General features: G+C 46.9%; 2 protein-coding genes and 2 long non-coding RNA genes across 5 annotated transcripts in view; 2 read left to right on the top strand and 2 right to left on the bottom strand.

Annotated features, from left to right (window-relative positions):
- The window catches only part of LOC122370059 (zinc finger protein PLAGL1-like), a 61,542-nt gene extending 56,026 nt beyond the window's left edge, over nt 1-5,516 (bottom strand). Inside the window, exon 1 of the mRNA XM_043345325.1 lies at nt 5,229-5,516. The gene's annotated coding sequence lies outside the window, so the exon portion shown is untranslated. The remainder of the gene's footprint in view (nt 1-5,228) is intronic.
- A 365-nt stretch (nt 5,517-5,881) lies between these two features.
- LOC122370069 lies at nt 5,882-9,239 on the top strand. Its single transcript, XR_006254509.1, has 4 exons — nt 5,882-6,180; nt 6,555-6,672; nt 8,324-8,422; nt 8,993-9,239. It is a non-coding gene; the product is annotated as an uncharacterized LOC122370069 (long non-coding RNA).
- Nucleotides 9,240-10,622: 1,383 nt separating this feature from the next.
- Nucleotides 10,623-22,766, bottom strand: LOC122369532 (ethanolaminephosphotransferase 1-like). 2 transcript variants are annotated; one of them, XR_006254420.1, is made up of 10 exons: nt 22,610-22,766; nt 21,935-22,087; nt 21,189-21,257; nt 17,773-17,968; nt 15,778-16,040; nt 15,174-15,349; nt 14,287-14,467; nt 13,266-13,451; nt 12,640-12,779; nt 10,623-12,424 (listed from the first exon to the last, which is right to left on the bottom strand). XR_006254420.1 is itself a non-coding variant. In XM_043344334.1 (9 exons), exons 2-9 carry the CDS (start codon nt 21,992-21,994, stop codon nt 12,717-12,719), a joined length of 1,194 nt encoding a protein of 397 aa, XP_043200269.1. In that variant the 5' UTR covers nt 21,995-22,087; nt 22,610-22,766; the 3' UTR covers nt 10,623-12,716. The 2 variants fall into 2 exon arrangements, 1 of the variants encoding a protein (XP_043200269.1); XM_043344334.1 differs by having other exon boundaries at nt 10,623-12,779.
- A 581-nt stretch (nt 22,767-23,347) lies between these two features.
- LOC122369544 lies at nt 23,348-25,466 on the top strand. Its single transcript, XR_006254421.1, has 3 exons — nt 23,348-23,478; nt 23,970-24,095; nt 24,544-25,466. It is a non-coding gene; the product is annotated as an uncharacterized LOC122369544 (long non-coding RNA).
- The last annotated feature ends 873 nt before the right edge of the window (nt 25,467-26,339 follow it).

Below are 26,339 nucleotides of genomic sequence, written 5' to 3' on the forward strand. Positions count from 1 at the left end.
CATCTCAACTTGCTCAATACCACCGCGTCCAGATGGTCAGCAAAGTGCTGGCATCAGAGCTTCCCCAGGCATTACACGATATTATCACGGACGCAGACCGCCAACACGGACACGACCACCAGACACGACAGAACAATCGGCTGAGACTACCAGCCATTCGAACAGAGACTGGTAGGCGCCAGCTTGTGTATAGTGGCGTACAAATGTACAATGATGTGTGCCAGGGCAGAAGAGATCACGACTCATTCAGGAAAGCACTCTACCGATTTGTACGGCGTGAACCGGACTAAAGAGTTGAGCTGCGTGTATGCATGTGTCTCCAATTTTATGTGGATGGATGTTTGGTGTGTGGTACATGTGTTATCCTATTTTTAGTGCAATTTTACCAACCGGACGTGCGCAAGTGAAAACCCGAAATTGTCGGATCTTGAGCGAAATAAATGTCTATGTCTAAATGTCTAAGGTCATTTAAGGTCAATGACCTTCACCTGACCTTCACGTGACCTTGATACTCACCATAATGCATGGAAGAAGTATAGTTACACATGTTGGAACGTTTACAACCGCAACAAGATTGAAAACGCACGGATAATGTCCGCTAACATACGCCCAATCCCGATTCCTTCCTGACATGGTCTCGAGAAACAGGTCACAGGTCAAAGGCCATTAGGGTCATGGTCATGAAATTTCCAAGGTCAGTGTAAAATTGATTAACTCGAGGGTACTGAAGGTTTCACAGTTTCGCAATCGGCCGCTTATTGCGTTATTCGCGAAATAAAAATATAAAGGGGAGGAGGGTCCGTTTGACCTCCACCCTATAAGTGTGAGGGATAAATTCATTCATCTAAAATCAAGGGAAATATAAAACTGACCCGATCTGAGAATCCTACAAAACAACGCTATGTAAAATATAAATTGTGAGGTGTTCGCATGCATTCTGTCTCATCGCTTTCCTCATTGGTTGGCTTTCGTTGGTTCATTGGTAAAATCATTCATTGGTAAGATCATTCATTGGTTGCTGTACCGTTGTTTCTCCAGAGAAGTGTCAATACTAGCAATCAACTAAATACAGTGTGATAGTACAGCTACTTAATTCAGACATGCGCACGGATCTGAGTGATGGATCTATGATCTCAGTGGATCGGGAAACAACAGACAATTTAGGATCTAGATCCCATTGGGCCCCACAAGAAAACATCCTGGATCTATTATCTCATTGGATCTAATAACAACTCAAGGACAGGAATCAATGATCCGAGTGGATCATTGTGGAAGGTGGATCATCGTGGATCGAGTGGATCGGGTGGATCACCACGCAACCTGTGAAACCACGCCTCCAGACGGTTTCGTGTCAAGAAGTGTCACAAAACTGTTAATTGCGATGTGTAACCACATCAACATAAGATTCCTAAAACAAAGCCGTTGCGGATCGCACCAAGTGTCCCTCATTGTGTTGACAAATATTGAGTTAGGATATATGGTCTCACCGGATTTCTAAACGAAACATTAAGTTAAATATATAATCCCAATGAACCTTGCGACAAATAAGACTGCCGGATGTATGATCCAATCAGATCGAAAAAAGGTCCGTGGGATCCAGATCCCAGACCCATTTCTCAGATCCCGACACGAGTTTACTATATATAGTTATCATTGGAACTCAGTTTAATAGCGGACATTTATCGATGGGGGTGAGAACAAAGCGGGACTCAATTTTTATAGGGTATGGAAAAAACACGATATGGTGTTGATATCTTTGATTGTTCCGTCCAACTTGTGCTCCCTTTACTTATTTCACCCAGGAGCCTTTCCGATTCCAAACAATCCCAGATCCTTGTCTATCTATAATCCCTCGCACTGTCTGTATAGTCATAGCCTTACTCCGACACTGAACGGCGTCAAGTTACTGTTTCAGTTCGCCGGTCCCCTTCCCGTCCCGTCTGCGCTCTGTCCGCTCCAGCCGAATGTTTCAGCCGTGTGCGACAGACAGCCCCACCCTGTCTGGTGTGTCAGGCGCCAGAGATGACGTGTGGGTAAACACTGGTCAAAGGTCGGCCACGTGATTCGCAGAATACCGAAATGGAGCCATGAGACGACCTCGAGGGACCGAGACGCATAGCCATGGTCACATTGGTCAGGTCAGCTACATCTTTAAACTTCCGTTTCAGGAAGCCGCACTATCCCAAATGGATGCTACAGAATCGAGTTCGAGGAATGACTCTTCAAAACTGCGACTAAACATAGGTATCAACCATATGTATTTGCAATTTCTATACTATAGAAATTGCAAATACATATGGTATACATATACTTACAAGGTTGAACCTTGTAAGTACAGCCTATTGAGAGATACGGGTGATAAAATAATGAAAAAAACACAGATAAAAATGATATGAAACTGTCATAGAAGTATCAGTCAAACATTCCATGGGTTGGACTGTAAGGAACTAGCTTAGATGCCTCGGATCAATGAAGCTAAACAAGTAGATAGTTGATGCATTGCTAGTGACACATGTCATTCGAGTGAAAAATACCGGATCCGGCTTCATATGAGCCGTGTAAAACAAGACACTTCCACAGGAAATTTAAGTTAAATCCGGATTCCGGATTCGCCATTGTTAATGGTGATTGGTGTTCCTGACTACTCAAAGGGCTTCTCCTGAACCCTGGATGACGTAGAGGGTTCACGGCAAGAACATCATGAGTGCCAAATTTATCGAAGTTGATATTTTTATAACAGCTGTGACTTTTGAGTAAACTCAGGTCGAGCGCGAAGGAAGCACGAACACCCGTACTGATAGCTGCTTCCTGTGCTGAGATAGAGTGCAAAAACCCCTCAGCATTATGGGCCACAGTCGCTCCAGAAGATGCTTTTGCTTCTCATGTAAAATTACATAAACGCAGCACTAAAAATGATCTTCCTGGGAACCGTCGACGTACTTTGTTTGTCCCCTTGTCAAAGGATGCGTGGTCCAGCCGGGTTCAGGAGAATCAAAGATCATATTGGATAATGTCTCCTGTCGCCTCCTTTCCTCGTGCCTTTAGTGCTCTGCATTATGCTTTCGTTATCGAATCATGCGGATCTGGAATCTAGAATGAGTTAACATTTTCATTTCATGTTTCTCAAGTATCTAATTTCAAAAATCAATGATCCCCAAAACATGTAGACGTTCATTCATGGGTGACCTGGACAACCAAAGAAAAGGTCATATGTTATGTTGAATTGGTGAGCCATTTGAAGCGGCCGGATAGGGTCGGCGCCTCTGAAATTAGACCCTTAATCGGTCATTTTTTAAGCAACAGGCCAAGCGTGACTGACACCCCGCAGAGGAGTCGCTAATCCGCTCCTTGTCACAGGGAGTTCACCAATTACCCAGGAGATTTCATAACTTCACATGGGATCTTTCATTGCTTCCCTTTCATACGTTGGCATAACAGCTTTCGTAATCCGTAGTCTTCATTTCATAGCTTCGTTTTAGAGCTTTCATAACCTCGGATTAGAGCTTTCATAGCTCCCCTTTCAAAGCTTCGCATTATGGCTTTCATAGCTTTCATTTCATAGCTTCACATTAGAGCTTTCACAGCTTTCCTTTCATAGCTTCGTATCGAAGCTTTCATAGCCTCGCAATAGACGTTTCTTCTGCTCCCTTTCATAGCTCGCATTGAAGCTTTCACAGCTTTCCTTTCACAGGTCGAGCGGCATTAGCGCTTTCAAAGCTTCCTTTCCATAGCTCCGCAATGGGAACTTTTATAACTATCATAAATTGACTTTAAAGACTAGCCCTCGCTACTTATTCTGGTTACGCAAACAATTATTTGTGTTTCCGTTCAGTCAGGCCATTAATCGGTCAAGTAATGAGATCAGTTCAGGACCGTTGGGCACGGGATGAAGGAGAGCCATTAGGCTGGATCGCTCAGAGACTTATGCTGCCAGCTGCAGAGACTTAGTAGGTACAGCCCACCGCTAAAGTAATGTAGGGTTTTACCAATCTCAACGGTTGGCTTTGACTGGCGATTGTTTAATGCGGAGTGATCGAAAAGAAGATGTCAATAGCTCAAGTTGCAGCTGCAAGGGTGACGATACATATAAGCTACATTCAAAGTTTCACTGTAGTCTGGCTAATCGTTCCTAAGCTTCAGAAGCAGAACATACCCATGACTGAAACCCCACATTACTTCTGCTGTGGACTGTACCTACATCATATTGAAAGAGTGAACGGGTGGAAAAGGCCAACAAAATGCCACCCAGCCGATCCAACGGTCATCGCGAAGAGGCATGCTCCTCAAAGAGCGACCTATCCCGGTGGTGTGAAAAGTCGGACCGTCAGGCCTGAACAGGCAACTCAAACTGTGATCAAGCAGGACGGTCCTGGGGATACAAAAGGCAGATTGTTACAAAACCTACCTACCAACGATAACAGATTATCCATGGCTTCCGCACCTTTCAGTTTATTGGAATGGAAGCGGCATCAACTGACGTCAAGATTACGTTAAAACCATTATATAATCACGTATCCTTTAGGATTCGACTATGGCTCAATTCCAGAGACACAAGACGAATCATCGATATTGCTTTCCGGCAGACATTTAAATGCACAGGGCACGGTACAATGCGAAATTCCACATAAAGACGGCTCAGAAAAAAACTCCAGACAATTGTGTCAAGGAGAAGACAATCCCCCTTCAGGGCGATCCAGGAAACCGGTTATCGAAACAGCTTCATTTACCGCTTCTCATCACTTAGGTAAGTACCATCGCAAAACACAGTCCGGGGTACTAAAATTCATTCGTCGGACACAGAGAAAAAAGATAAAGAATCGGTCTTTTCTAGCGGCGTAGTACTTACCCCGATAAGGGAGCCCAGCCTCAGTGCATTGGCATAAACTGATGGTGCTTTTTCAATGATGCGCCTGAAACCTTTTGATATTGGCGACTTTTACCAGAGGAATCCATATCTTGACCGGCCCTCAACCTAGTGACACACTTTTAAGCACTCAGTTTGCATCATAATCTACCATTTCCTAATTCCTAGGGATGATGTAAGGTTCCACTGCCACGCGGCGACACTCCACGCCCGAGGTTATTGTCTCACCCTCAAGGTCATCTACTTTCCTCGTACTGTTTCACAACACATAGCAATGCAATTGCTGAGAATAAGTTTTTAAACAATACATTCTGGTTTTTTCACTTATATCAAATAGGAGAAAACACAGGAGACTCGAACTTACCTGAGTCATGGAAGGGCGTCGTCACCTCCGCTCCGCCTCAGCCTGTGACCTCCTTCTTTGAAAGCACGAAAACTCCCCTTTCTGGAAAAATTGCGTCTCCGAAAAAGCGCAAAACCACTTCAGAATCACTTAGGATGACACACAATCACACAAATCAAAGATGATCACAGGTTTTGGCCCATGCTGTCGCGGAACCCACCACAGTACTTTGTTTTGATCCTCACTGCTGCGCACGTGGTATTTACTACGACGCAATAGTAGGAGTTCATTGATGATCGCTGGCCAATCACCGACGTCGTAGCAAACCGGTAGAATATACTGGTAGCACTGGCAATAGGATTCAGCACAGTACTCCCGCCATCCTTCTTTTCTACCGAGTCCGAGTGAGGTAGACTTTTACTACGAAAGCAATCTCCAACAGAAAGTGATTTATATTTTTAGTTAATGTTATTTTGACATTGTAATGTTAGATTTGGGACAATTTAATTATTTTTTTTATTTTTGAAGCAAACGAATAGGCATTGTTTTTTAAATTACCTCTCCAAATAAAAAGAATTAAAAATTATACATTCACTGCGCATCTGTTACATTTGTGGATTGCATTTATTTGTTGTGAAAATTGCACTGAAAGTTGACATTGCAGGCTCCACAAACAAAAGGAACTTACAAGGATTTAAGGCATTTTATCTGCCAATTACTAGATGTTGCCGAAGCGTCATTATTCTTTTCCTCAGGTTAATAAATATCTAAAAAGTTAATTGTTTTCAAAACGGGCTTCGCTGAGGAAAACTAAATATTATAACCATGTCATATTATAGTCATGTTTTTGAGAAAAATGTATTTCAAACCAGTGAACAAGGCTGATCAATAAAGCCGAAATATTTGGTTATAATATTTAGTTTTCCTCTGCCAATTACTGTTAAGTTAATGATCTAATATTTCCCCTTAGAAGGTATGTATGCAGCGTTCTATTGGTTGCACCAGATTAGAAATTGTTAGGTACCTCCATACTTTGGCAGGGTCATTTTGATTTAAAATCACATTGTATTTCGACTTGATTAGTCCAATATTGATGCCAATATAGCTTTGTTTGACCACTTATTTATTTGATAATCAAATTGTATTTTCCTTAAACAATACTCTAAAAGCAAACTTATAGGGGCTTGCCAAATGTGCTTGACTTCGGCACTTTTTTTGTCTCAAGAACCTAAGACTAGGTACCACATTGAATCTGCATGGCTGTCCCTGGCTGATTCAGGAAAGCTTCCATGTGGGAAGAATATTAATGTTTTCTTTTCTATTATCAGCACATCTGTCCCTTTTCAGCGTCGCTCAGATGAACCGAAATGCAGGTAACCTGCCAAAGGCAACAACAGAGGAGGAGAGGCAGAGGAATATCCGTGCTGGCTCTCAGATGAGTCAGATTAACAACCCTTGCTTACTGGTGAGTCAAGACAACAATGTTTCTATGCCTTCCCATTTGTGAGTGATTGCAAATCAAATGAATATGAACTGGTTGTATGCATTATATAACCAGTAAGTATTGTCCAAATGCTTCATGCATTTAGCTAGTAAGTGTGATACTGGCATGAGGACATGATAGATACATAGAATGTGCTTCAATCTGAGGTAATCACAGGATGTTTAAGCTAGGTATATACTGATGAATTAACCCCAAATATCAGTAAATGTGTAGTTACGTACTTGAAAATTGTTTTTTTTCATAAATTTAGTCCGAACCTTTTGATGGGAAGGATTCACAAGGACAGAGCCACCGCTAAGCGAAGCTTGTTGCGATGACCCTGCCCTCTACCCTCCGATCGCGCAATTCCGATTCTATGGCAGAATTTAGAGTCCAAAGTTTTACGTGCGCACAAAGCCGCGCACGGCCGGTCCCCTCGCTGACTTCGCCTGGCTACGGCCTGCCACCAACCGCAACCATACCTGTCAGGAGGCCCATAAATGTCGAGCGCCCGTCGCGCTTCGAACCCGGACTGTCATAACCGGGAACGCGTGCTCTCACCACGCGGAGTCCAACGCTCTAACCAACTGAGCTACGGGACCGGCAGGTACATACTGCATACCTATGTCAAAATAAGATAAGAGTTTGTGGGGAGGCTTGGTAGGTATTGTGGTTGTTAAACCTGTCTAGTCTGTACTCTGTACAGCTAGTGTGCATCACTCACTCTCCTGTGCCTACCAAGTGGGATGCAACTTAAAGCAACTAGATTTAGATGAGGATTGGCCTTGACATCATCTTTAAAACTCCTCACATGCTGTGATTGAGCTGGTTGGGGTTGACAAAATTGATTGTGGACTCATTGCTTGATCGATGTGTTAGACCCAAGAGGTCAAAACACTGCTGCTGTGCGCCATGTGTTGCAGTGTGAGATCATGGCAGTCCTATGGTCAGGGCTCTCCAGAGCTGAACATCTATCAGCTTCGCTAGAGGCTGAGATAGATACAACCGAGGCGCCAAAGGCTGAAACAGACTCTTTCCGCGTTCAGGAAATCGCATGCGAGAGCCTATTCAAATACATTGTAATTCTTCTCGCATCAATCGCTTGCGGGAGGTGCGTGCGATTGATGCGAGCGTGCTTCCATGTATTTGAATAGGCTCTCGCATGTGATTTCCTGACTGCGGAAAGAGTCTGTTTCAGGCTTAAAACAGAGCGTAGAGGTGGAGATAGAAACAACTGAGGCCCCAAATCAGGAACAAAAACACAAGGGTTTATCGGGAGTGTTTGTGGGGGAGGGAGGGTAAACGACCGCTGCGGTGCTGATTCAGAGGGGAAGGGGCGTATCTCCTATCACCATGAATCCGTGGCTCGCATCTTTGTCTCGATCCGCTGAGCAAAACACCAATGAATAGTACATAGTCCTGCGTTCCACAGTTTGTGCCTCATTTATGCATAGCGAGTCAGCAATCATCACACCTGAGACATTCGGGAGCCGGCTGATTCGCAGCGTGCACTGGCAAGTCTGACAGCAAGGCACTAAGGCTTTCTGCGCACCCTGTGTGAATAGTTTTTATTAGTCATATATAAATATTTTCATTTACTTTCATAACCATGTAAAGTGCTATTCTTTTTCAGGAACAGAAGAAAGTTCAGAAATGTATGGATGCAAGCGGCTATGATAAAAGCAAATGCGAGCTGCACATGAATAACTACAATGCATGCAAGCGGTTTTGGGTGAGTGCCCGTCACCTTGGTCCTTCTGTGTCCTGGTAGTTCCTTAGTCGCGTCAGAAGACGCCTCCATGCTGTCCATCAGATCGGCAATGACTTTATCAAGGAAGTGCGGAATGAACCGATACTAACTGGCAACGATTTTACCTTTGCGTACGACTGTACATAAATTGGTGACAAGATATATATGTTTGGACAATGTTGTAGTGCAAATCAAGGCATTCGGTCGGTCTCGGGATCTAACAAAACGTTACAATGGTTATTACTCATGTTGAAAGGTTACGAGACCCTAAAAAGGTAGAGAATGTCAGCTTCCATTTAGCTGATGCAGGACGCATGTTTAGTGTTTCATATTTGCGTCAGCACAAACTATTTTTCCTTTATAAAACAAATAATTACCCTACCGTGAGGTTCATCCTATGTTGCGGTTTCTCTCTTTCGACAAGGGGAAATAATCGCAATGATCCTCAGAGTGCTCAGGAAGTATGACCAAAAGGGTTGAACTATGTTATCACTGAGTTGAGCTAGTGATCCCATTTCCCAGTCTAAGCTTTGTTTCTTCTGTGTTTGGTAGGGTGAGGTGCGGAAACGGCGGAGACAGGCAGGAATCGAGCCGGATCTGCCCGAACCGAGCGAAAGGGAAGCTATCAAAAAGGAGTTCCTGGCAAAACGAGTGTTGATAGACAATTGATGGCGCAATTTTCTGTGCAATGCTCGTGATATTGGTCGTCTGTTGATCAGGTCAGAATGTGTCGAGATGCTGTTCTGTGATGATGTTACTGTCGTTAGTGGTAAAATATACACATAACTAGGACAATGAACTATGACTGTGAAACGTTCCCACCGATTTCCGATCGCCGTTGCAGACTCCGGCGTATAGAGTATATCTGCAGTTTGTCGAGTAACCAATGTCCCCTCCCTGCGGACTCATAGCGGCACATCATTGCAATAGACAGGTAGCGTCCCGCCCAACCGCCTTCCTATCACTAAACCTGACCGCTTTCAACATGTAACGTAACGTGCAGCTGTTACGCAATGGTGAATGTTCCCTGGCCGGAAAACACGTCATGCCTGTTCTATATTTGCCGCGACACTGACGGGCCCAGTTTCCAGTGGTTAGGTGGTTTCCGCGCCAGCACTATCCTGATCTGCGTCTCTATATCCGTTTGTGGTTTGGTCAGTGGGCGCCCTCTTGCTCGCAGAACCGGGGGCATCCCTGGCGTGGGGATACGTTCCTATCAGCGGTATCGGACCAGCGGGAATTATTCACGCCAACCGGTCGGGCCGCTCCATTTGGATAGCCAGACAACACACTCGAGCTGTCGACGACACATGCATTATGCAATAGGGACCGTTTTGCCACACGAAAACAGTGTGGTCCATGCACTATGCAGAGCGCAATCGCACGTGGTTTGTATCGCATTGTGTTAGCGTTTGTAGACGCTCCACGGAACGTAGGACGTGGTTATTACGCGTCTATAGTCAGACAATAAAACAATTGAAAATGTTAAGTAAATATAAATGTTAAGTATAATGTTAATGTATAAAAAAGTATAAAAAAATAAAAAAGTATACAAGAATCATTAACTTCACGTCCCACACAAATTAGTAAACCAATCGTTTGGCCGGTTTAAAACTTGCTGCGCTCGCTGATTTCGCACCGATAGCCTCCCTCTGTTCGGCCGACACTCGTGACATCCATGACTCGCTGACCCCGTATTGCGCATCACACCCTACTGCACTGTTCAGAGGTCAGTGCTGTTTATAGTAAAACGAGGTTCACGATGCGTAGAACATGACCTTTGCGTACCCACAGCGGAACTTTGACTCAAACGGATACCAAAAAAACGGATGTATTCTTATTCTAAGAAAATGCGGAACTCGTATGTTCCACTTTAGGTACAATCGTTGTTCACCAGTTACCCATTCGTGCAGGCACCCCAAAAGGGCCATATCCTTTCCCAATAGCTGACTTTCGTACCCTTTCCTATATCTTCTTCAGACAGACGTACCAACACCTCCCCACCATCATCCAGCCCAGACCGGCCTAGCTCTCAGGCTCCCACTGCCAAACCCGAGCGTCCCTCTGACACTCAGATCTTATCCAGATTCAAAAGTCTGGATAAGTCTCACCAGGCAGCTGATCCCTCCCGTCATCCGCCGTGATTTTGATTCATCCCACGCGGTCTCAAACAGTCTGTGTGTTCGGTACAGACGGTATATTGTTCGGTATACAATAGTCACCCGTCGCCGTAGATCCAGTCCACCTCAGGACCAGCCGACCAGCTCATCACACTCACACACACATACACGTAATCATCCTATCGCTAGCGTTTGTCGACAGTCCACACACACCTCTGACTCGCCAGTCGCCGGTACTGGTTACCGAATGTACCACCCACAACTCGCTGTACCAGGGTACCAAAAAGGAACGCCTGCCACACGGACGAATTCGTCACGGTAGGTCTGGCTGATACAATCACAATCAGAGACGAAACAAATGACAAATCACCAATTTACTGAGTCGCATTATGCATCGGGAAGCCACGACGGCTCATGAGCCTGCGGAAAGTCACGATGATGGTCTGAACGCGCCGGGATGAGTGATACGGAGCGGCAACGCGACAATTATGACGCTGACTGCGACAATCATGGCGCTGGCTGCGGCGACTATGGTGCCAACCGCGCCAAGATTAGCGCTGGTCGCAAAAATGATGAGGCTGCCTGCGACATAGTGGCGCTGCCTGCGACATAGTGGCGCTGGATGCGACAAAAGTGGCGCTGACTGCGACAATCATGGCGCTGGCTTGGCGATTATGGCGCTGGATTGAGGTCTGATGCAGACCACGGCGTCACTCCACATTAAACAACGCAAACGAACGGAGGCAAGCTATTGGCGGCCGCTGCGAGCAGCCCTGCAAGCAGCTGACTACTGCTGGAGCGGGCTACAGCAGATCATCGGCAATCATCTAACGCGAAGCACCGACAGGGGGTACTAAATTCCCTCTGCCGGGAATGGTCGAGTGACTCAAACTCAGCACAATACGCTGTCAGCGGCGCGCGCTCGGACCGGGAGGAACAGTTCCATGACTAGCCTGGCAGAGCGGGAGGCGAGGCGGGTCTCGTCTCGGGGAGCGATCGGCGCCGTCAGAGGCTAAACTACGGCGCCGATTGGCGGCAGCCGGCGCTGGCTGACTGCGGGTTACAATGAGAGGAGATCGGCATGGAACGGACTGCCACAAACAGTACCGTGCTCGTCAATGTACTACTTATCTAGTCGATTATAGCGTGCAATGAGTGCGTATCAAATTGGAAATTAACACATGGATTACCTGACGCGGTTTCCCAATTCCCAAATAAAGCCCTGACGCGGTTTTCAGACGACACACATCCAACCTAGGAGCCCTCCCCAATCCCAAATTTCCTATCATGCAGCATGCATCATCCGAGGCTGTGGCCACGGAGGGCGTTATGACCTTTTTGTGAGCTGCGTCCTCATCTGTGCCTAGCCCGGGGTGGAAAATAGGTATGAACTACCCTGAACAGAGTAGCAATAGTAAAACTACCTATCGGTACCTTGTCCAGGGTATAGCAGCACAGACTGACGCCTCAGATGATTGATTGAAGGTCAAAGGTCAAAGCCCTCCGTGGCCACGAGCCAGTCAACTACCTGATTAAACCCAGTGGGTGACCACCCACTACGCCCTACCATTCCGATTCGGGACGATACCCAACACTAGAAGATTACCATACGAAATGATAACGATTGGTCTCACGCGGCGCGAAATCACCCTGATCACATAAATCCCAACAGCTAAAGCGAAACTAAGTCTACCAAATTAAACAAACCCCAAAATAATTCCCCAATTCAAACTGACAGCTAAAATTAACCCAAACGTGTGTGTTCCTTGATTCAAACGTGCAACTGAACTGGAGCGCGTTTTGCGTCAGTTCTAGTGTGTGACTCCGGCGCCGCGGCCGCTGACCGGGGAGGGTCAGGGGACGGGCCGCTCCCGGGGCTCAGTGGCGCCCCTGAGGGTCAGTGGCGCCCCCGGAGGGGCTCAGTGGCGCCCCGGAGGGCTCACAGTGGCGCCCCCGGAGGGCTCAGTGGCGCCCCCGGAGGGCACAGTGGCGCCCCCGGAGGGCACACTGGCGCCCCCGGAGGACCAGTGGCGCCCCGGAGGACCAGTGGCGCCCCCGGAGGGCCCGTCCGGCGGCCGGCGGCGCTGGAGTCAGTCTGTGACCGGGCGGCGTGGCCAATACAAATCCTCTAGCGTTTAGGCATCGTCGGCTAATAGTCAATCGACCCTTTGTTTGACTGTGAGAGCCGGGATCTTGAAGTGGTGGCACATCTGCCGTACCTGAGGACAGAGCAGAGGTCGTGTTAATGGGGACATAACAGCGGCAACCAGCAACGAACAGCAGGAGTGAGGGGTTACATCACAGAAGACGAGCGGGAGAAAAAAGGACACCGATCTACGCAATTTACCAGGCTCCCTAAATCAGCCGGTAGGTAATACGGTACACGCACAACAATAATCTCTAAAAGCTAATGAGGGAGAGCGCCATATCGCAAAAAAAAACTCAGCAGCCACCATATGATGCACAGGCAGTCTAGTTTCAATCAGTTACCGATCTCATGCCCACCACGAGACCAATCCCTGACTTACGCATCAGCTCCGGCATCACTTTCACGTAACTCGTGTCTACAACTCGCCATACGAATCACAAACTCCCCATACGGACTCCAAATTAAACACACCGACTCCGTTGTCCGTACTCCGAGCACAGATGACCCTAAAGTCCTAACACGGGCTCCGCATTCAACACACAGACCCCACACTTACCACACAGATACCGTAGTGGAGGTGGGCGAGCGTCACCAGCACGGCTAACGTCCAGAGGGCGCCCATCTCGGCCCCCGAGGACTGAGGACTGAGTAGCGCCACGGCAGCGGCGACTGCCACCGGCGCCAGCAGTCGGTTCAGCGGCTGTACGTCCGTGTTGGTCATCTGCGCTACTATCAGTCGACACTGGGGAATGAGAGGGACACGGTCAGAATGGGTAGGCACCGAGTACCGAGAGAGGAGAGATGATCAGATGGGTACCGACAGATGGGACAGTCTGGCGGGTAGTGACCAAGATAAATAGGGATGAAACTGGCGATAGAGACGATGCTCCCATTATGCTCCCAACGTCCCAATGCATTAGCAAATAACCATGGGCTCTCAAATGATCCCGGTAAAGTAGTCCGGGTAAAGACAGCGCGGATCATCCAAGCTCCAACAGAATGATTCCAGACATTAACTGCATTATGAGTGTACGATTAGCAATTAGCAAATACGAACACTAACGTGCCGTAACACTCGCCGCATATCTGAAGTTCGAGCATCTTTTTCCTAGCTTTTCTTTCCGACCACCAAACTTCCCAGCAGCGTATCTCTCAAGTCTCCTTCCATCCATTTCGTCGTTTCCATCATCAGTATAGTCAAATCCTTTTCTTCCGCGTCTCTACTCCCTGTTACGGGCTGGACGTGCAATTTTACCCCATGCACGCAGCTCCACCCCAGGAACAAGCCCGTAGCCGGGTGCGGTGACAGGGGGCTTGGTGGCCTGTCCAATGGATGGGCTCAGCCCCGACAAGTCACCGGGCTGCCCGCCCAGAGCAATGCCTCTCCCTAATTCCTATCATCCTCCCGGCTCTGAAACGGTCCCGTTAGACCGAAAGGGCCTAACCCCACAAAACACTCTCATACCATCCCAGCCATCGCTAATCCAATTTCCCATTCCCTAAGGCTTCTTCCAGTTTCCACCCAACCTTCCGAATCGACCCCCCCCCCCCCTCCACGCCTCCCACCCCACACTCACGCAAATGTTGGAGAACACCACGCCACTGACGTAGGTGAACAGCCGCAGGTCGACGTTGATGACGTCACTGGGAGAGAGGAGCGCCCACGCTGTGGCGGTGCCCAGCAGGATACAGGGGGAGAGCAGCGGGAGCAGCGCGGCGCCCAGACTGCGACCCTTGCCCGTGCCGTCCCGGTAACTCCTGAGAGTCAGAGCAGAGAGCGCGGCGGTGTTAGGGTTTCGGCCACATCAGAAACACATAATAGGTAACAAGATTTAAGAGTAGACATTTCATGACACTCTGCCTTATAGACTGAAGGCCTAAACAGCAAAAATACTCATTACCTCGCATAGGAGACGCAACCAGACGCAATGTCATCCCCTTGATCGAGCAAATGCCAAGCTACAGCACATGTCGCTACACTTGAATATCTACCTAAAAAGATCGACACCGTCCTGGGCCTCGTTTCATAAAGCGAGTCCGTAACTTACGGCGGTTTTTGGTCTAGTATTCCAAGTGCATGTGAAGCGATGACGTTAGTTTGAATCGTTGAATTTATTTATCTTGCAAGCAAGAACAGAAGGGAGAAGGGGAAATAAATTTATCGCTTCACATGCACTTGCAATACAAGACCAAAAACCGGCGTAAGTTACGGACTCGCTTTATGAAACGAGGTCCTGGATTAGAACTTGTCCGGCGGAAGTACGCCAAACATGCTACACTACATGACGATAGCCCCAAAATCAATCACAAGGAAAAAAACTGGCCGAAACAGCCCCACTTATTTGTAGCTACTCGACAATATAACAGACAAGGAGCCCAGATCCACCACCAAACACAGTCCCCACTCACTAATTAGTAATTGTAGCACCAACCCAGACCGAACACACTTCACAGCCCCACTCACTTGTAGATGTTCCACAGTGTGACGGGCAGGGCCGAGCCGAGCGATCCGACCCACATGAGTATCTCGAACGTGGCGCCCGCGGTGATGATGGGAGTGCCGTCGGCGGCGTTATACAGCGACCACTTCCACACCGTGTAGTCGCCGAAAAACGTGGCGAGGTACAGCAGCAGCATACTCTGTGGATAGAGGTGGGGTGAAGGGTTAACGGAGACCGGCTGCGGTTAGCAGACAGGCCAGACACAATGTGCAATAAAAGGAAATCGAAATACTTTTACGGTCTTTAAACAATATTCTTGCTTTGAACAAGACACATTAAACTAATCGTGTAATTCATCACCCATTTAATTTATTATCAGGCATTAAATCGTAAGCTGCTTGTCCATCCAATGAAAGCTATTTGAAAGCAATAACTGTACCATACCAATATTTCAAACAAATCGACTAAATTATCAATGAACTTATTGTATGGACAGGCAAGACAGATTTATTTGTTGAATGCAGCTAGATTACGTAAACCATCTCGACACGATCACATTGCACGAAAAAGCAAGCCCCCTCCCTCCCCAGCTAACCCTAGCGAAACCGTTCAACGCCAGGCACTCACCACTTGCGACAGATCGTATCCCCAGGGCAGGAAAAGCAGTCCGGTGTTGTACTTCTCCCAGTGTGACAGGAAGAAGCACATGAACACGCTCCACATACAGAAGAACATGCGGATCGGCGGGATGCTGTACTCGAGCTTGCCGAACACGGAGAATAGTGTGATGGGGATGAAGAATGAGCTCCAAGAGTCGAGACCGTGATCGAAGAGCTCGCCCAGCGGACCGCTCATACCCAGCCGGCGCGCCTGCTTCCCGTCAATGCCGTCTGTGGACAGAACAAGGGGATGTTAGGCCGTCTGTGGACAATTATGCGGGGACGTTGTGACATCTGTCGCTTACTTAATACTTACTTAGCTTGGCACTTAACTTAGCACTTACCATCACTAGCACAGGGCCGTTAGGTATACTGTTTATGGACAATGGTGGGTTATAACTTATAACGTCTTGTACTCATTAGGCGTCATATCTATCGACCAGAGGGCATTACAAGGTTTGTCGGCAGGATAGGTTTACGTAAAGCTTTACCGTTCTAGACCGATAAAGGAAGAGGCTTTACACCAGCTGAGATCTATGGGGTTGCTATGCAATCTACCAGAGGGGACGGCCGTGCTATTGTACAGGGTGGGGCAGCATAATCGGGAATGCTTTTTGGGCTCTGGTCATGAGTAGGCATGGCATTATTTTGATAAATTATATCATGGCAATGAAACGCCCAAAAGTTGTGCATCATCTGACATGACTACATCCATGAGCATGCAACTTCCTGGAAAAGAGCAGCAAAATAGTTCGACGGTGCTCCAACTGCTTTGCGCGCGCCCATAGACACTAATGTTAAACGAGTAAAACAAGAACATTTTGTTTAAAACAATGCCATTCCACGTAAAGGTTGCTGGACAGGTCAACGTGTTATCACGGACGATAAGGATTGTGTGGGGATACTTAGGACAAAAAGTTAACGTAATCGTCGTAAAATAACTCTTAGCAGAGGACATACAAGATGACTCACTTGAATATAAGGAAGAAGCTCTTGAGCATATTAAAAAGAAACAATGTTCAAAACTTCAGCGACCAAAAATCTTATCACCGACTGGAATACGATAAAAAAGAATGGCATGCCATATAGGGGATTGTATCGAGAATATTGCAGCGGTCATGCAAAGTAAACATCCTGTTGAGGTGATGGACCTATGGGTGGTCTTCAAGGGAGGTGCACGTGGTGCACCCTACTTCATCGAGCCCGGATAAAACGAGCACCTCTGGTAAATACATCCACACTCTGGCAGACTCACGTGGAGTCGTCGGAAGAGAGGATCACTGACGGTCCAGATCACGTCTTACGAGGACTCTGTCCGTGCTGGTACTGCAGTGAGGACGACATGTTATTGTGTAGGGCACCTCCACCTGAGATGAACCAAAAACTTCTGGTCCTTCAACTCCGCCGATTTAAATCCGACCAAATTCTTTATATGGAGCGTTTTTTGGTAGAAGGTTAATGAACAACTTATCATCAGTAAAAACGGTCTTCAGTGCAAGGTACGAAGCTGATGGGCGATCATGGACAAGCAGGAGGCTGCACGTGCATGCGCGTGCTTTTGGACCCGCCTTGAGAAGGTCATCGACGCGAAGGGCGGTCAAATAGGATGAGGGATAGGTAAAAGGTGACCGATTGATGGGATGTTGTTAAAATAGTGCTTGGAGCTATATTTTTAAATTCATGACCAAATAATCCCGTTTGATATTTATTCCCGATTATGCTGCCCCACCCTGTATGTTGATGGGTAAGATAATACAGTTTCTCATCGGGAAGAAATTGTGACATTCTCGCATTTCGCCCATAAGTCGAAATTGCGTCTCGGGTGTATCAGTGCAGCTATTCCGGTAACAATCATTCATCACACCTATTCACCCATTAGTCATGGAACACTCCGGGGTGTGTACTGAGTCACTGACTCAGCCCCGGATGACGCACCGATAACTCCCACACTGCCCGGCCTTACCGAGTGTGTGAGACAGGAAGAGGTTGACTGCGGCCATCAGCCACACCCAGCGCGGGACCGGTCGCACCTCCGGCTTGTTGGACACGCTAGACGCCACGAAGTAGTAGTCGTAGAAGGTCAGCAGGCCAAAGTTCACCACCGTCAGCAGAAAACCCGTCAGCGTGAGCAGATTCGGCGCAATCCGGCGCGGGCAGATCTGTGGAGCGGGTGCAAAAAATGTGCCGGGTCAGAGGCGGGTCAAACACTGGGAGCGATTTAGAATTTGGTGTGGAGAAATATCCCGAGCAAGCACACAAATACACGGGTTCAAAGGTAGGTCAGCATTATTGACATACTGGGCACAATTCGGTGTGAACTGTGAACATACCTATGTATTTACCGAACGCATACGTCATGCACACACGCATCGCTAAAACGGCACATGGAGATTTATTTCGGAGTAGTGACTAGTGTAGATGGATACGCCGAACGCACAATATACGCAAATATCGGCCAGAATGAGCAGGCTCAAGGCGGTTTAATGCGGAGAGAGCTGACGAACGTTTACACATATGTGCGGTCCGCGAGAGTGCGACGTTGGGAACGATCCGGCAGGAACAGGTTTGCCAAACGCAGTGATCTTCTCTTTTCGTCAAGGTCAAGGACTTGCAACTTCACTTCTTCACATATTTTATAGCTTCATTTCCACCTTACAATTCAAGTCTCATAAATCAAGTGTACGATTTTTCTGAGTCGTGAAATGTCCGATGAGTTATGCGGTGCCGAGCCTCGGCGTGTGGACAATCCTCGACGATCGGGGATTGTCCATTTCACATGATATCGCAAGTCTTGAGTCACACGATAGGTATCGCTATTTCCGCAAACCTTTGGACCTCCGTATGGCGAAACATCCGAGCAAATGAGACGAAAGGCGTCTACCAGTCCGGCAATTGTTTCGCTTTCTAATAAACAACAGTATCAACGTGCGTGTGTAAACTGCAGGCACGTGAGTGCGTGCGTGTCTATGGACTCAAAACCCATGATTCGCATATCTACATACATACATGCATGCCGGTACGCAAACCTACTGGCCAGTGCAACCAGTTCGGAGTCCCAGCCCGTCAGCGCCAAATATAGCACTCCACCACGCCACTCCAGCATACAAGGCCGGTCAGTTTATCGCTCTGCATCGGACATAGTCCACGGTGATTTTGACCGTCGAGCGCAGCACCCGAAAGGATGATACAGTAGCTGAGTAGAGTAGAGAGCTGAGCTCAGCAGTGGTGCCACATCAGACCACCAGCTGCACCAAACGAACGACCGTCACACTCCGATCAGCTGGGCAAACACATACTATCGGCTGCGATCATTACCACATTTGACAGATGCCGTCAGTGGAAAGTTACCGTCTTGGTTGGAAATTTACAAGGCGCGCTGCCCATCATTAGCGAGTAGGGTAATGGTGCTCTGACAGAGATGCAATAATCTGCTGTCGGCGACGCGAGTCTCCACTCCGGGTTGTCGGGGGTTCGGTCCGGGCCGGACAGGGGTCGCCGCAGTTGGACCCGGGGTGGCGGCGCAGGCCCCCACGGACTCTGCCCGAGAACCACTCCACAGTTCGTACGGTACGCGGTCCGGCCGGCCCTCGCACGACGCCAGACAGATCGCACAGACCACTCGCGTCTGCACTCAAATACCCTGCCAGATCACCAGCACGGACCGAGCGACAGAGAGGGTCACGGTCAACACCGATACGGGCGGCTACCGTATCCACGAGCCCTAATTCCCACAATCGCTGAGAAGGTGCAGAAAAAAAAACACGGATGACTGAAGGATGTTACACATGGGAACAAAAACGAAATCGATTGCGGAAATGATGGCAAAGTGCAGCGAGAAATCGCTTCACTTAGTAGTGAGTCCCCTGAGAAATATCTTATGGTAATTTCGTTTAGTGTAGAAGTAACAAGACGCGGAAATATTCTCTTTTTTCCTTTGAACAATTTGATGTTAAGTAGGTATGTGATAACCTTGCAAAAATGTAACTATGCAAGTGGAGAAACCAACTATGTATTCTCCCAGTAACGCATACAAATCGACACGAGAGGAAAACAAGGCTCGCCACAAAACCATTCAGCGTAAGTCGTAATCATGAGTTGTTTCACCCTCAGAGGCCCGAAAAATTCACCGCCCTAAGTTCTGTAGGTGTATGGTAGGCCATGAACTACCTACCAAGGCTGCGGAGTCGGAGTCGGAGTTGGAGTCGGTCGGAGTCGACAGTTCTGCCCGGAGTCGGAGTCGGAGTAGCCAAAAGCTTACCGACTCCGACTCCGGAGTCGGAGTTAACGATGCATGGCTCAACGTCATGCATTTCACCTGTTTGATTGACGATACTGCGCTCGAAATTATATTTTGTCGAAAAAAGGCCATTTTGCTGTTTTGGACGAACGTTTTCAGAGAAAGAAGCAGAAGACGGTGAATGCCCCAGAACCTACTTTTTAATTCTGCATGCTATTTTCAATGCATATTTGCAACGCAAAGCCTTGGAATTTGGAAAGCACAAGGGATCGCATCAGGCAAGATTAAAACATCTCCATAATGAAGTTCAATATTATGATATGGATTTTAATAGAGCCGTCCGGAGTCGGAGTCGGAGTTGGAGTCGGAGTCGAATTCTTAAAGCCGGAGTCGGAGTCAGAGTCACCCTCAAGTCCATCGACTCCGCAGTCCGCACCCCTGCTACCTACATATCTGTCGTATTTAATAGTTATAAAATGTCGCGCGAATGCACGAAGCCACTGACATGTGGACCCCGTTTCATGACACTGCTACCCGACGGTACCGGGTCTTGGCGCTCGGTAGCATCGTACGGTGAAACAGAGCAATGGTGTTTGCTATCCGTCGTAAATGAAAGCCACAGGTGTACACCGCAGTTTGTAACCAATTACAATGCAGCTGTTGTTCAACTTGAGAACCGTTCCTACCCTTCCCTCGGTGAAAAGCTTGAAGATGCTACGTGTTACGTTGTCCGTTGTTTTCCGCAATGTCCGGGAATGTTTTTAGCCATCGTCTGTCCCAATCATGGTCTTTACGTTGTGCGAGCTTCGTCATGACTCAATGTGTCCCGAATACCAAATAAATCAGTTTTGAAATAGGCTGGCTTGATTGACTTATGCTACTGACTGGTCTCATCATTCATATGAATGAGGAGCACAGCATAAATTTCAAGGCAGTTGGCATGGCTGAGCTACACATGATTTGGGATTCTAGTTCATTCCATATCAGGGCCACAACATGTAAAAGCAGTGAATAAATAAGGGCAGTATTAATAATGATGAGGCGTAGGTTGCCTACAACCTGACACCTAATCTAAAGGCACAACTAAACACCATTGCATGTCAGCTGCAGGGAGCATGGAATCCCTGCTGTTGACCACTCACCTTGACCACAGCATTCCAGAATGGGTGCATCACATAGTTGCTCAATGGGCTGGTGTCCACAGAGTTGTACTGAAATAAGAAACATCTTTAATCAGTATCAAAATGTACCTACTAAACACATTGACATATGAAGCTAACACAAAACTGCCAAATTCTGTTCCAGTAGCCTGATAGGGAGAATATAAAGTTGGCATAATCAAAAGGTGGTTTGGCAGTCATAATAAATGAGACTGGTTGACAGATAGGTCATGCCTAGCTGAATGCTGTTTGGTAATGTAAATAAAAAATATAGACTATTCATTTAAGCAGGTACCCTTCACATTGAACATTTTCATTAGGCACTCTAGAGGTCAGGTCGAGACTAGACCTACACAATAATATCACCTTATTAGAGGTTCTATGTAACTATGTACTAAACCATTCAGAATATTCAGTCATGAAAGAACTTCATTGGAATTAGGTTTTACTTGCACATAATAAGGTTTTTACTCACTGTTGATGAGGGTATGGACTGACAACTCAAAAACCTTCAAAATAAACCATGGGTTTTAGTCACTTTCTGTTTTATGAATGTTTTATATCACAACATTTACTGATACAAAGACCCCTGCATATCCAAATATACAGACAGTGATCTATGGTTAATTACATAAGGCCTTTTTTATGGGGCCTTATGTTATGGGGCCTTCAAAGCTTGACCCACAATAAACTTAACAGATTCAAATTTAGTGAGTGGGTGATATTACCTTATAGTTCTCAAATCCTGTGATGTGGTCACTTCTGAGGTACTTTGTGTTGAACAGCATGGTTGATGAGTGGAAACTGCCTGTTTGACAACCACCTGCAGCCAGTAGCAGGATAGACCTGCTACCTCATTAAGCTGACCTCAGTAATAGCACCTGTAACAAATAGGGAAGTTATCAATGCCCAGTGAAAGCCACAAAATTACGCAAGCTTTCACTATTTCACAGAAAACCATGTGATCTACCCTTATTATTCAACAAGTGTTGTATTTCATGATATAATCTGGTGTTTAAAGTCCTAATAGGGTAAAGGAGAGCACAGCATTACCTCTATGTGAAATACTGATGACAGGGAAGATAACTATCAATGAAACTTAACAGCTATCCATAATTTGAATGGTAGCGGCACTTTACTTTGAGTTTGATATCACATGCATTGCAAAAACACTACATACATCGTTATTTCGTAAGTCTGTCATCAATTTTGGCAATAATAGCTCAATCAATTTCTTTAAACATTTATCAAATTGGTTCAATTCAAATGATAATGATGAATTCCATGATAAGTGATCTGCTGACAATGGTTGTTCCTGAAAGAGTAATTGTAATGGTGGCATAAGGTGGGCAACAACAGGCAAGTTAACACACAAAATAGCTCTCAAAAGCTACTCCTCTTACCAAAAACTATCTAATCGATTCTTGTCATTTAATTTTCTCTCCCGAATCGCAACCAACACCCACAACCTCCAATCTCAAACTGCAAGAGGGCTTGGTTCACGCCGTATTTGTCGCGGGCTTAGTATTTGTCGCAGCCGGTAGTGCTACCAAATTTTAATAGTAGGGAAATTTAGGTAAAGGAAATTTGCAAAATCGGATCTCTTACTGAAGCTCCGTGACGTGCTCTTCATTCTAATCTTGAGTTAGATATCTTTTATTTTTGTTCCATTTTCAAATCAAAATAAGAAGCTTTCATTTCCCTAAAAGCAAAATAAGGCAAGTATTTGCAAATGGTTTATCTTGGGTTTATCAATCACCCGGAGCTGAAATGGTTTTTTCGAAACGGATTTCATATTTTTCTGACAGCCAAATGCTCAGTTCCAGACGTTTGAAAGAACATGATTCCCGCTCCTACTTTTCTCTGGAAGGCTGTCTTTTGCAGAAGCCTACCAAAAAGGTCGTAACCGAGGTCCGTGAGGCGTGACATGTGAATCGTACAACGATAGCAAAGATCCAAGGGTGCAAAGATCCATCCAACTCGTAGAGGTTGTTGACATTTTGCCTTCATATGGTAGCACTGGCAACATCATCAGGATCGGACGCCATCTTGGGGCACGCCTAAGAGCTGGACTTTTTGATGACGTCTTCGGGTGACGTCATGTCGTGTGTGACGTTTCGTGAGCAGGTAAGGAAAAGTCACCACCGCTGGCGAACATTGGTGCGGTAAATTGCAAACACAAATGCTGCGCAGAAAAGACAAATGTGTAACTTCACAACATTCGTTCGGACGACAATGTCGAAAGGCGTATCAAGAAGTTCTTCATGCGATTGTTAGTTATCTGTCGTGCTATTTTAGTATGATTGTTATTAGCAGTTGTTTTGTGAAATGTATTATCAAAATCAATATTTATTGAACGCAGATTCAGTTTATTTTCAGATGTACCTAGGTACCCTTACACCCTTACACTTCACTCATCTCAAGCTGTTCAAACACCCTTGACAAAGTCGATTAAGATGAAACGTTGGGTATAATTTATACTGTGTTTTCTCTGCATTATTAACATATTCATCATATATACAATATAAGGGCCACATGCTTTTTACAGGGAGACATGTCAGACAGCCCAGTAGGATGAGGCTTCGTCAAGCGTCATTTTTAGCAACGCTTTTCTTGCTTAAAATCCAGTCTGCAAAACATGGCAGGGCTTACACTTTGGCTTACACTTGACTCCCAGCTGTTGTGTCTTTGCTATGCGATGTTAAACATATAAAACATCTTACTATTCATGTATGCGCCATGACTCATGTAATCTTTTCACAGCCAAGACGCTCCTAAGGTACTGGGAATGTGGGGAGTGCAGCAGCATCAGTGCAGCACCGATGGTCGGATGCGACGGCTGCGATAAATTGTACCACTTCCGTTGTGCGGGACTGACTAAGGAGCCAGGTAAGCGCAAATGTTTTCTGTCAGTATTTTTGTTGCAGCTATAGTGATCAATGAAATATTTTCCGCACTGTTCAGCCAAGCATGTATTTCAAACAATCTGCTTCCCAACCGAGGGCGTCGCCACAGGGGGGGACGGAGGGGATCTCGTCCCCTCCACTTTTTAAAATTTTAACATTACGCCTATGGCGTTGCATGGAAAGAATCGACTTGAAATGGTCCTCGTCCCCTCCAAAATGGTCAATGTCCCCTCCAGTCGTCGCACCGTGGCGTCGCCCCTGTTCCCAACTACACAAATTTAGTCAAACAATGTGCCAATATGGAATTTTCAGGTTCAGTTGAATGAAATAGGAACAATGATAATTGTAGATTACGTATACCTGCAAGAGAGGAAAACAGAATTCATTGTATTGCTTGTCCTTCACCGATACTGTAATTTTTCCATTTCTAGAAACACCGACATGGCGATGCAGGTGGTACTGCCTGGTGAGGCCGCGGTCTCCGGAATCGCCTGCAGACGAAGTCACCTGGCGTCCCTCTGCACATCACTTGCAGCAGTGAGGCCTGCTGACAGCGTCTGGCAGTGTCGGCAACGTGCCAGACAGCTATCTGGAGTCCTGCTCACCGCAGGTCGCCGACAGGAGGGGCGACGCATCTTCTCCGAGGTCGCCTCAGCAGCAGTGAGACCCCACTGGCCGTCGTCTTAGGCTTCAACTAGATTGCGAACAACCTATGCTGAGACAACGCCCATGACGTGTGATCCGGTACCGCTACCGCACTGCGTGCCTGTGCCCGCCGTGAGCCGCTAGTGCATGGGTTCGACCATGGGAATATGTGTTTATGTTGCTTTTACTATTGTTTATACGTTGAAGTGACGAATTGTTTATTTTTCGCAAGCCTCCGCTGTCCGGTTGCCTGCAGCTCCATGCAACGCCAGCTGTACTGTTGTTTTAATGTTGTCTCTCCGCTCAGCTGTACCGTTGCCTCTCCGCTCATAACAACCTATGCTGAGACAACGCCCATGACGTGTGATCCGGTACCGCTACCGCACTGCTGCCTCTGCCCGCTGTGAGCCGCTAGTGCATGGGTTCGACCATGAGAATATGTGTTTATGTTGCTTTTTTATACTATTGTTTATACGTTGAAGTGACGAATTGTTTATTTTTCGCAAGCCTCCGCTGTCCGGTTGCCTGCAGCTCCATGCAACGCCAGCTGTACTGTTGTTTTAATGTTGTCTCTCCGCTCAGCTGTACTGTTGCCTCTCCGCTCATATATGACACCCTCTATATGAATGGCACTACTGATTGTCACACCCACTGTCCGTATTGTCCGTAGTGGAGTCTATGCCCATGTTAATACAGCGTGCATAATCCATATTCTATTGAGGAGAGTTGAGCCAAGTCACCATAGGCTCGGGAAGAGAGCAACGTGGAGGCCCACTGCCCCTTCCCCGGCCCCCACTGGGGGCGCCAGCCACTCCAAGTTTTGACTGGATGTCAAGAGCGTCGCCACGAGGGGAACGAGTCGCCGGCCAGCCAAGGTAGCCAACGGCGTGTGAAGGTTGCCTGACCTCGAGGAAACTGAGATGGCACCAACGGAGGTTTTGTTAAGTAGGCGACCAAAATTCGAGCGGCAGCAACCTGGGCACCTTCACAGATAGCAGTGCCGCGTATCAGGGCGCCTTCGACGTTGAGCTGGGCGTCGATCATCAGGACGCCGGGGGAATATGACCCAATATCCCCCGTAAATATGTGCCTCGGAAGGGAGACCCAACCATAAAACTGAAAGCTCGCCGTATTTTATCCACTATTTTTCGAGCAGGTCCATAGATTTCCGTCCTCAAAAGTGCGGGGATATTCCCCAATGCTTGAGTTGGATGGGACTATAGTGGCGTTTCCACCGACAGGAGATTCCCATTGCCGGCTGTGGGAAACTACTGTCGGTGTAAACGCCATTCATATTTCCTGCGTCACCCCTGTGGGGATGCCCTTACTCCATGGTGCCGAGCTTATCAATTTGGATATCAATGGAATCAAAATCTCTTATCGATCGATGAAGAACTAAATTACCCCGACCCGGAGAGCGTCTTTGGAATCAAAGCAGTAGCACATGACGCAAGACTTCAGGCAAATAAATCCTTCTTGTCTGAAATAAAACATTTGTGTATTGATAAGCACGTTTTATAAGCAATGGTAGCAAGATTCTCCATGTATTTGGTTAAAGTGATAATTTAGTAGCAGATTCTCA

This window comes from Amphibalanus amphitrite, unplaced genomic scaffold, assembly GCF_019059575.1.
Source record: "Amphibalanus amphitrite isolate SeventyFive unplaced genomic scaffold, NRLGWU_Aamphi_draft 000034F_arrow, whole genome shotgun sequence".
In the NCBI taxonomy this organism is placed as follows: Eukaryota; Metazoa; Arthropoda; class Thecostraca; order Balanomorpha; family Balanidae; genus Amphibalanus; species Amphibalanus amphitrite.

What these genes read in the sequence shown, in the direction of transcription:
- LOC122369532 (XM_043344334.1), bottom strand. Translation starts at nt 21,994, where the DNA reads ATGCTGTTCAACACAAAGTACCTCAGAAGTGACCACATCACAGGATTT. An exon ending in CAGGATTTGAGAACTATAAG is followed by an intron (nt 21,258 to 21,934) that starts GTAATATCACCC and finishes TTCTTATTTCAG; the next exon opens with TACAACTCTGTGGACACCAG. An exon ending in TCCACTACGGTATCTGTGTG is followed by an intron (nt 12,780 to 13,265) that starts GTAAGTGTGGGG and finishes CTCTGTCCTCAG; the next exon opens with GTACGGCAGATGTGCCACCA.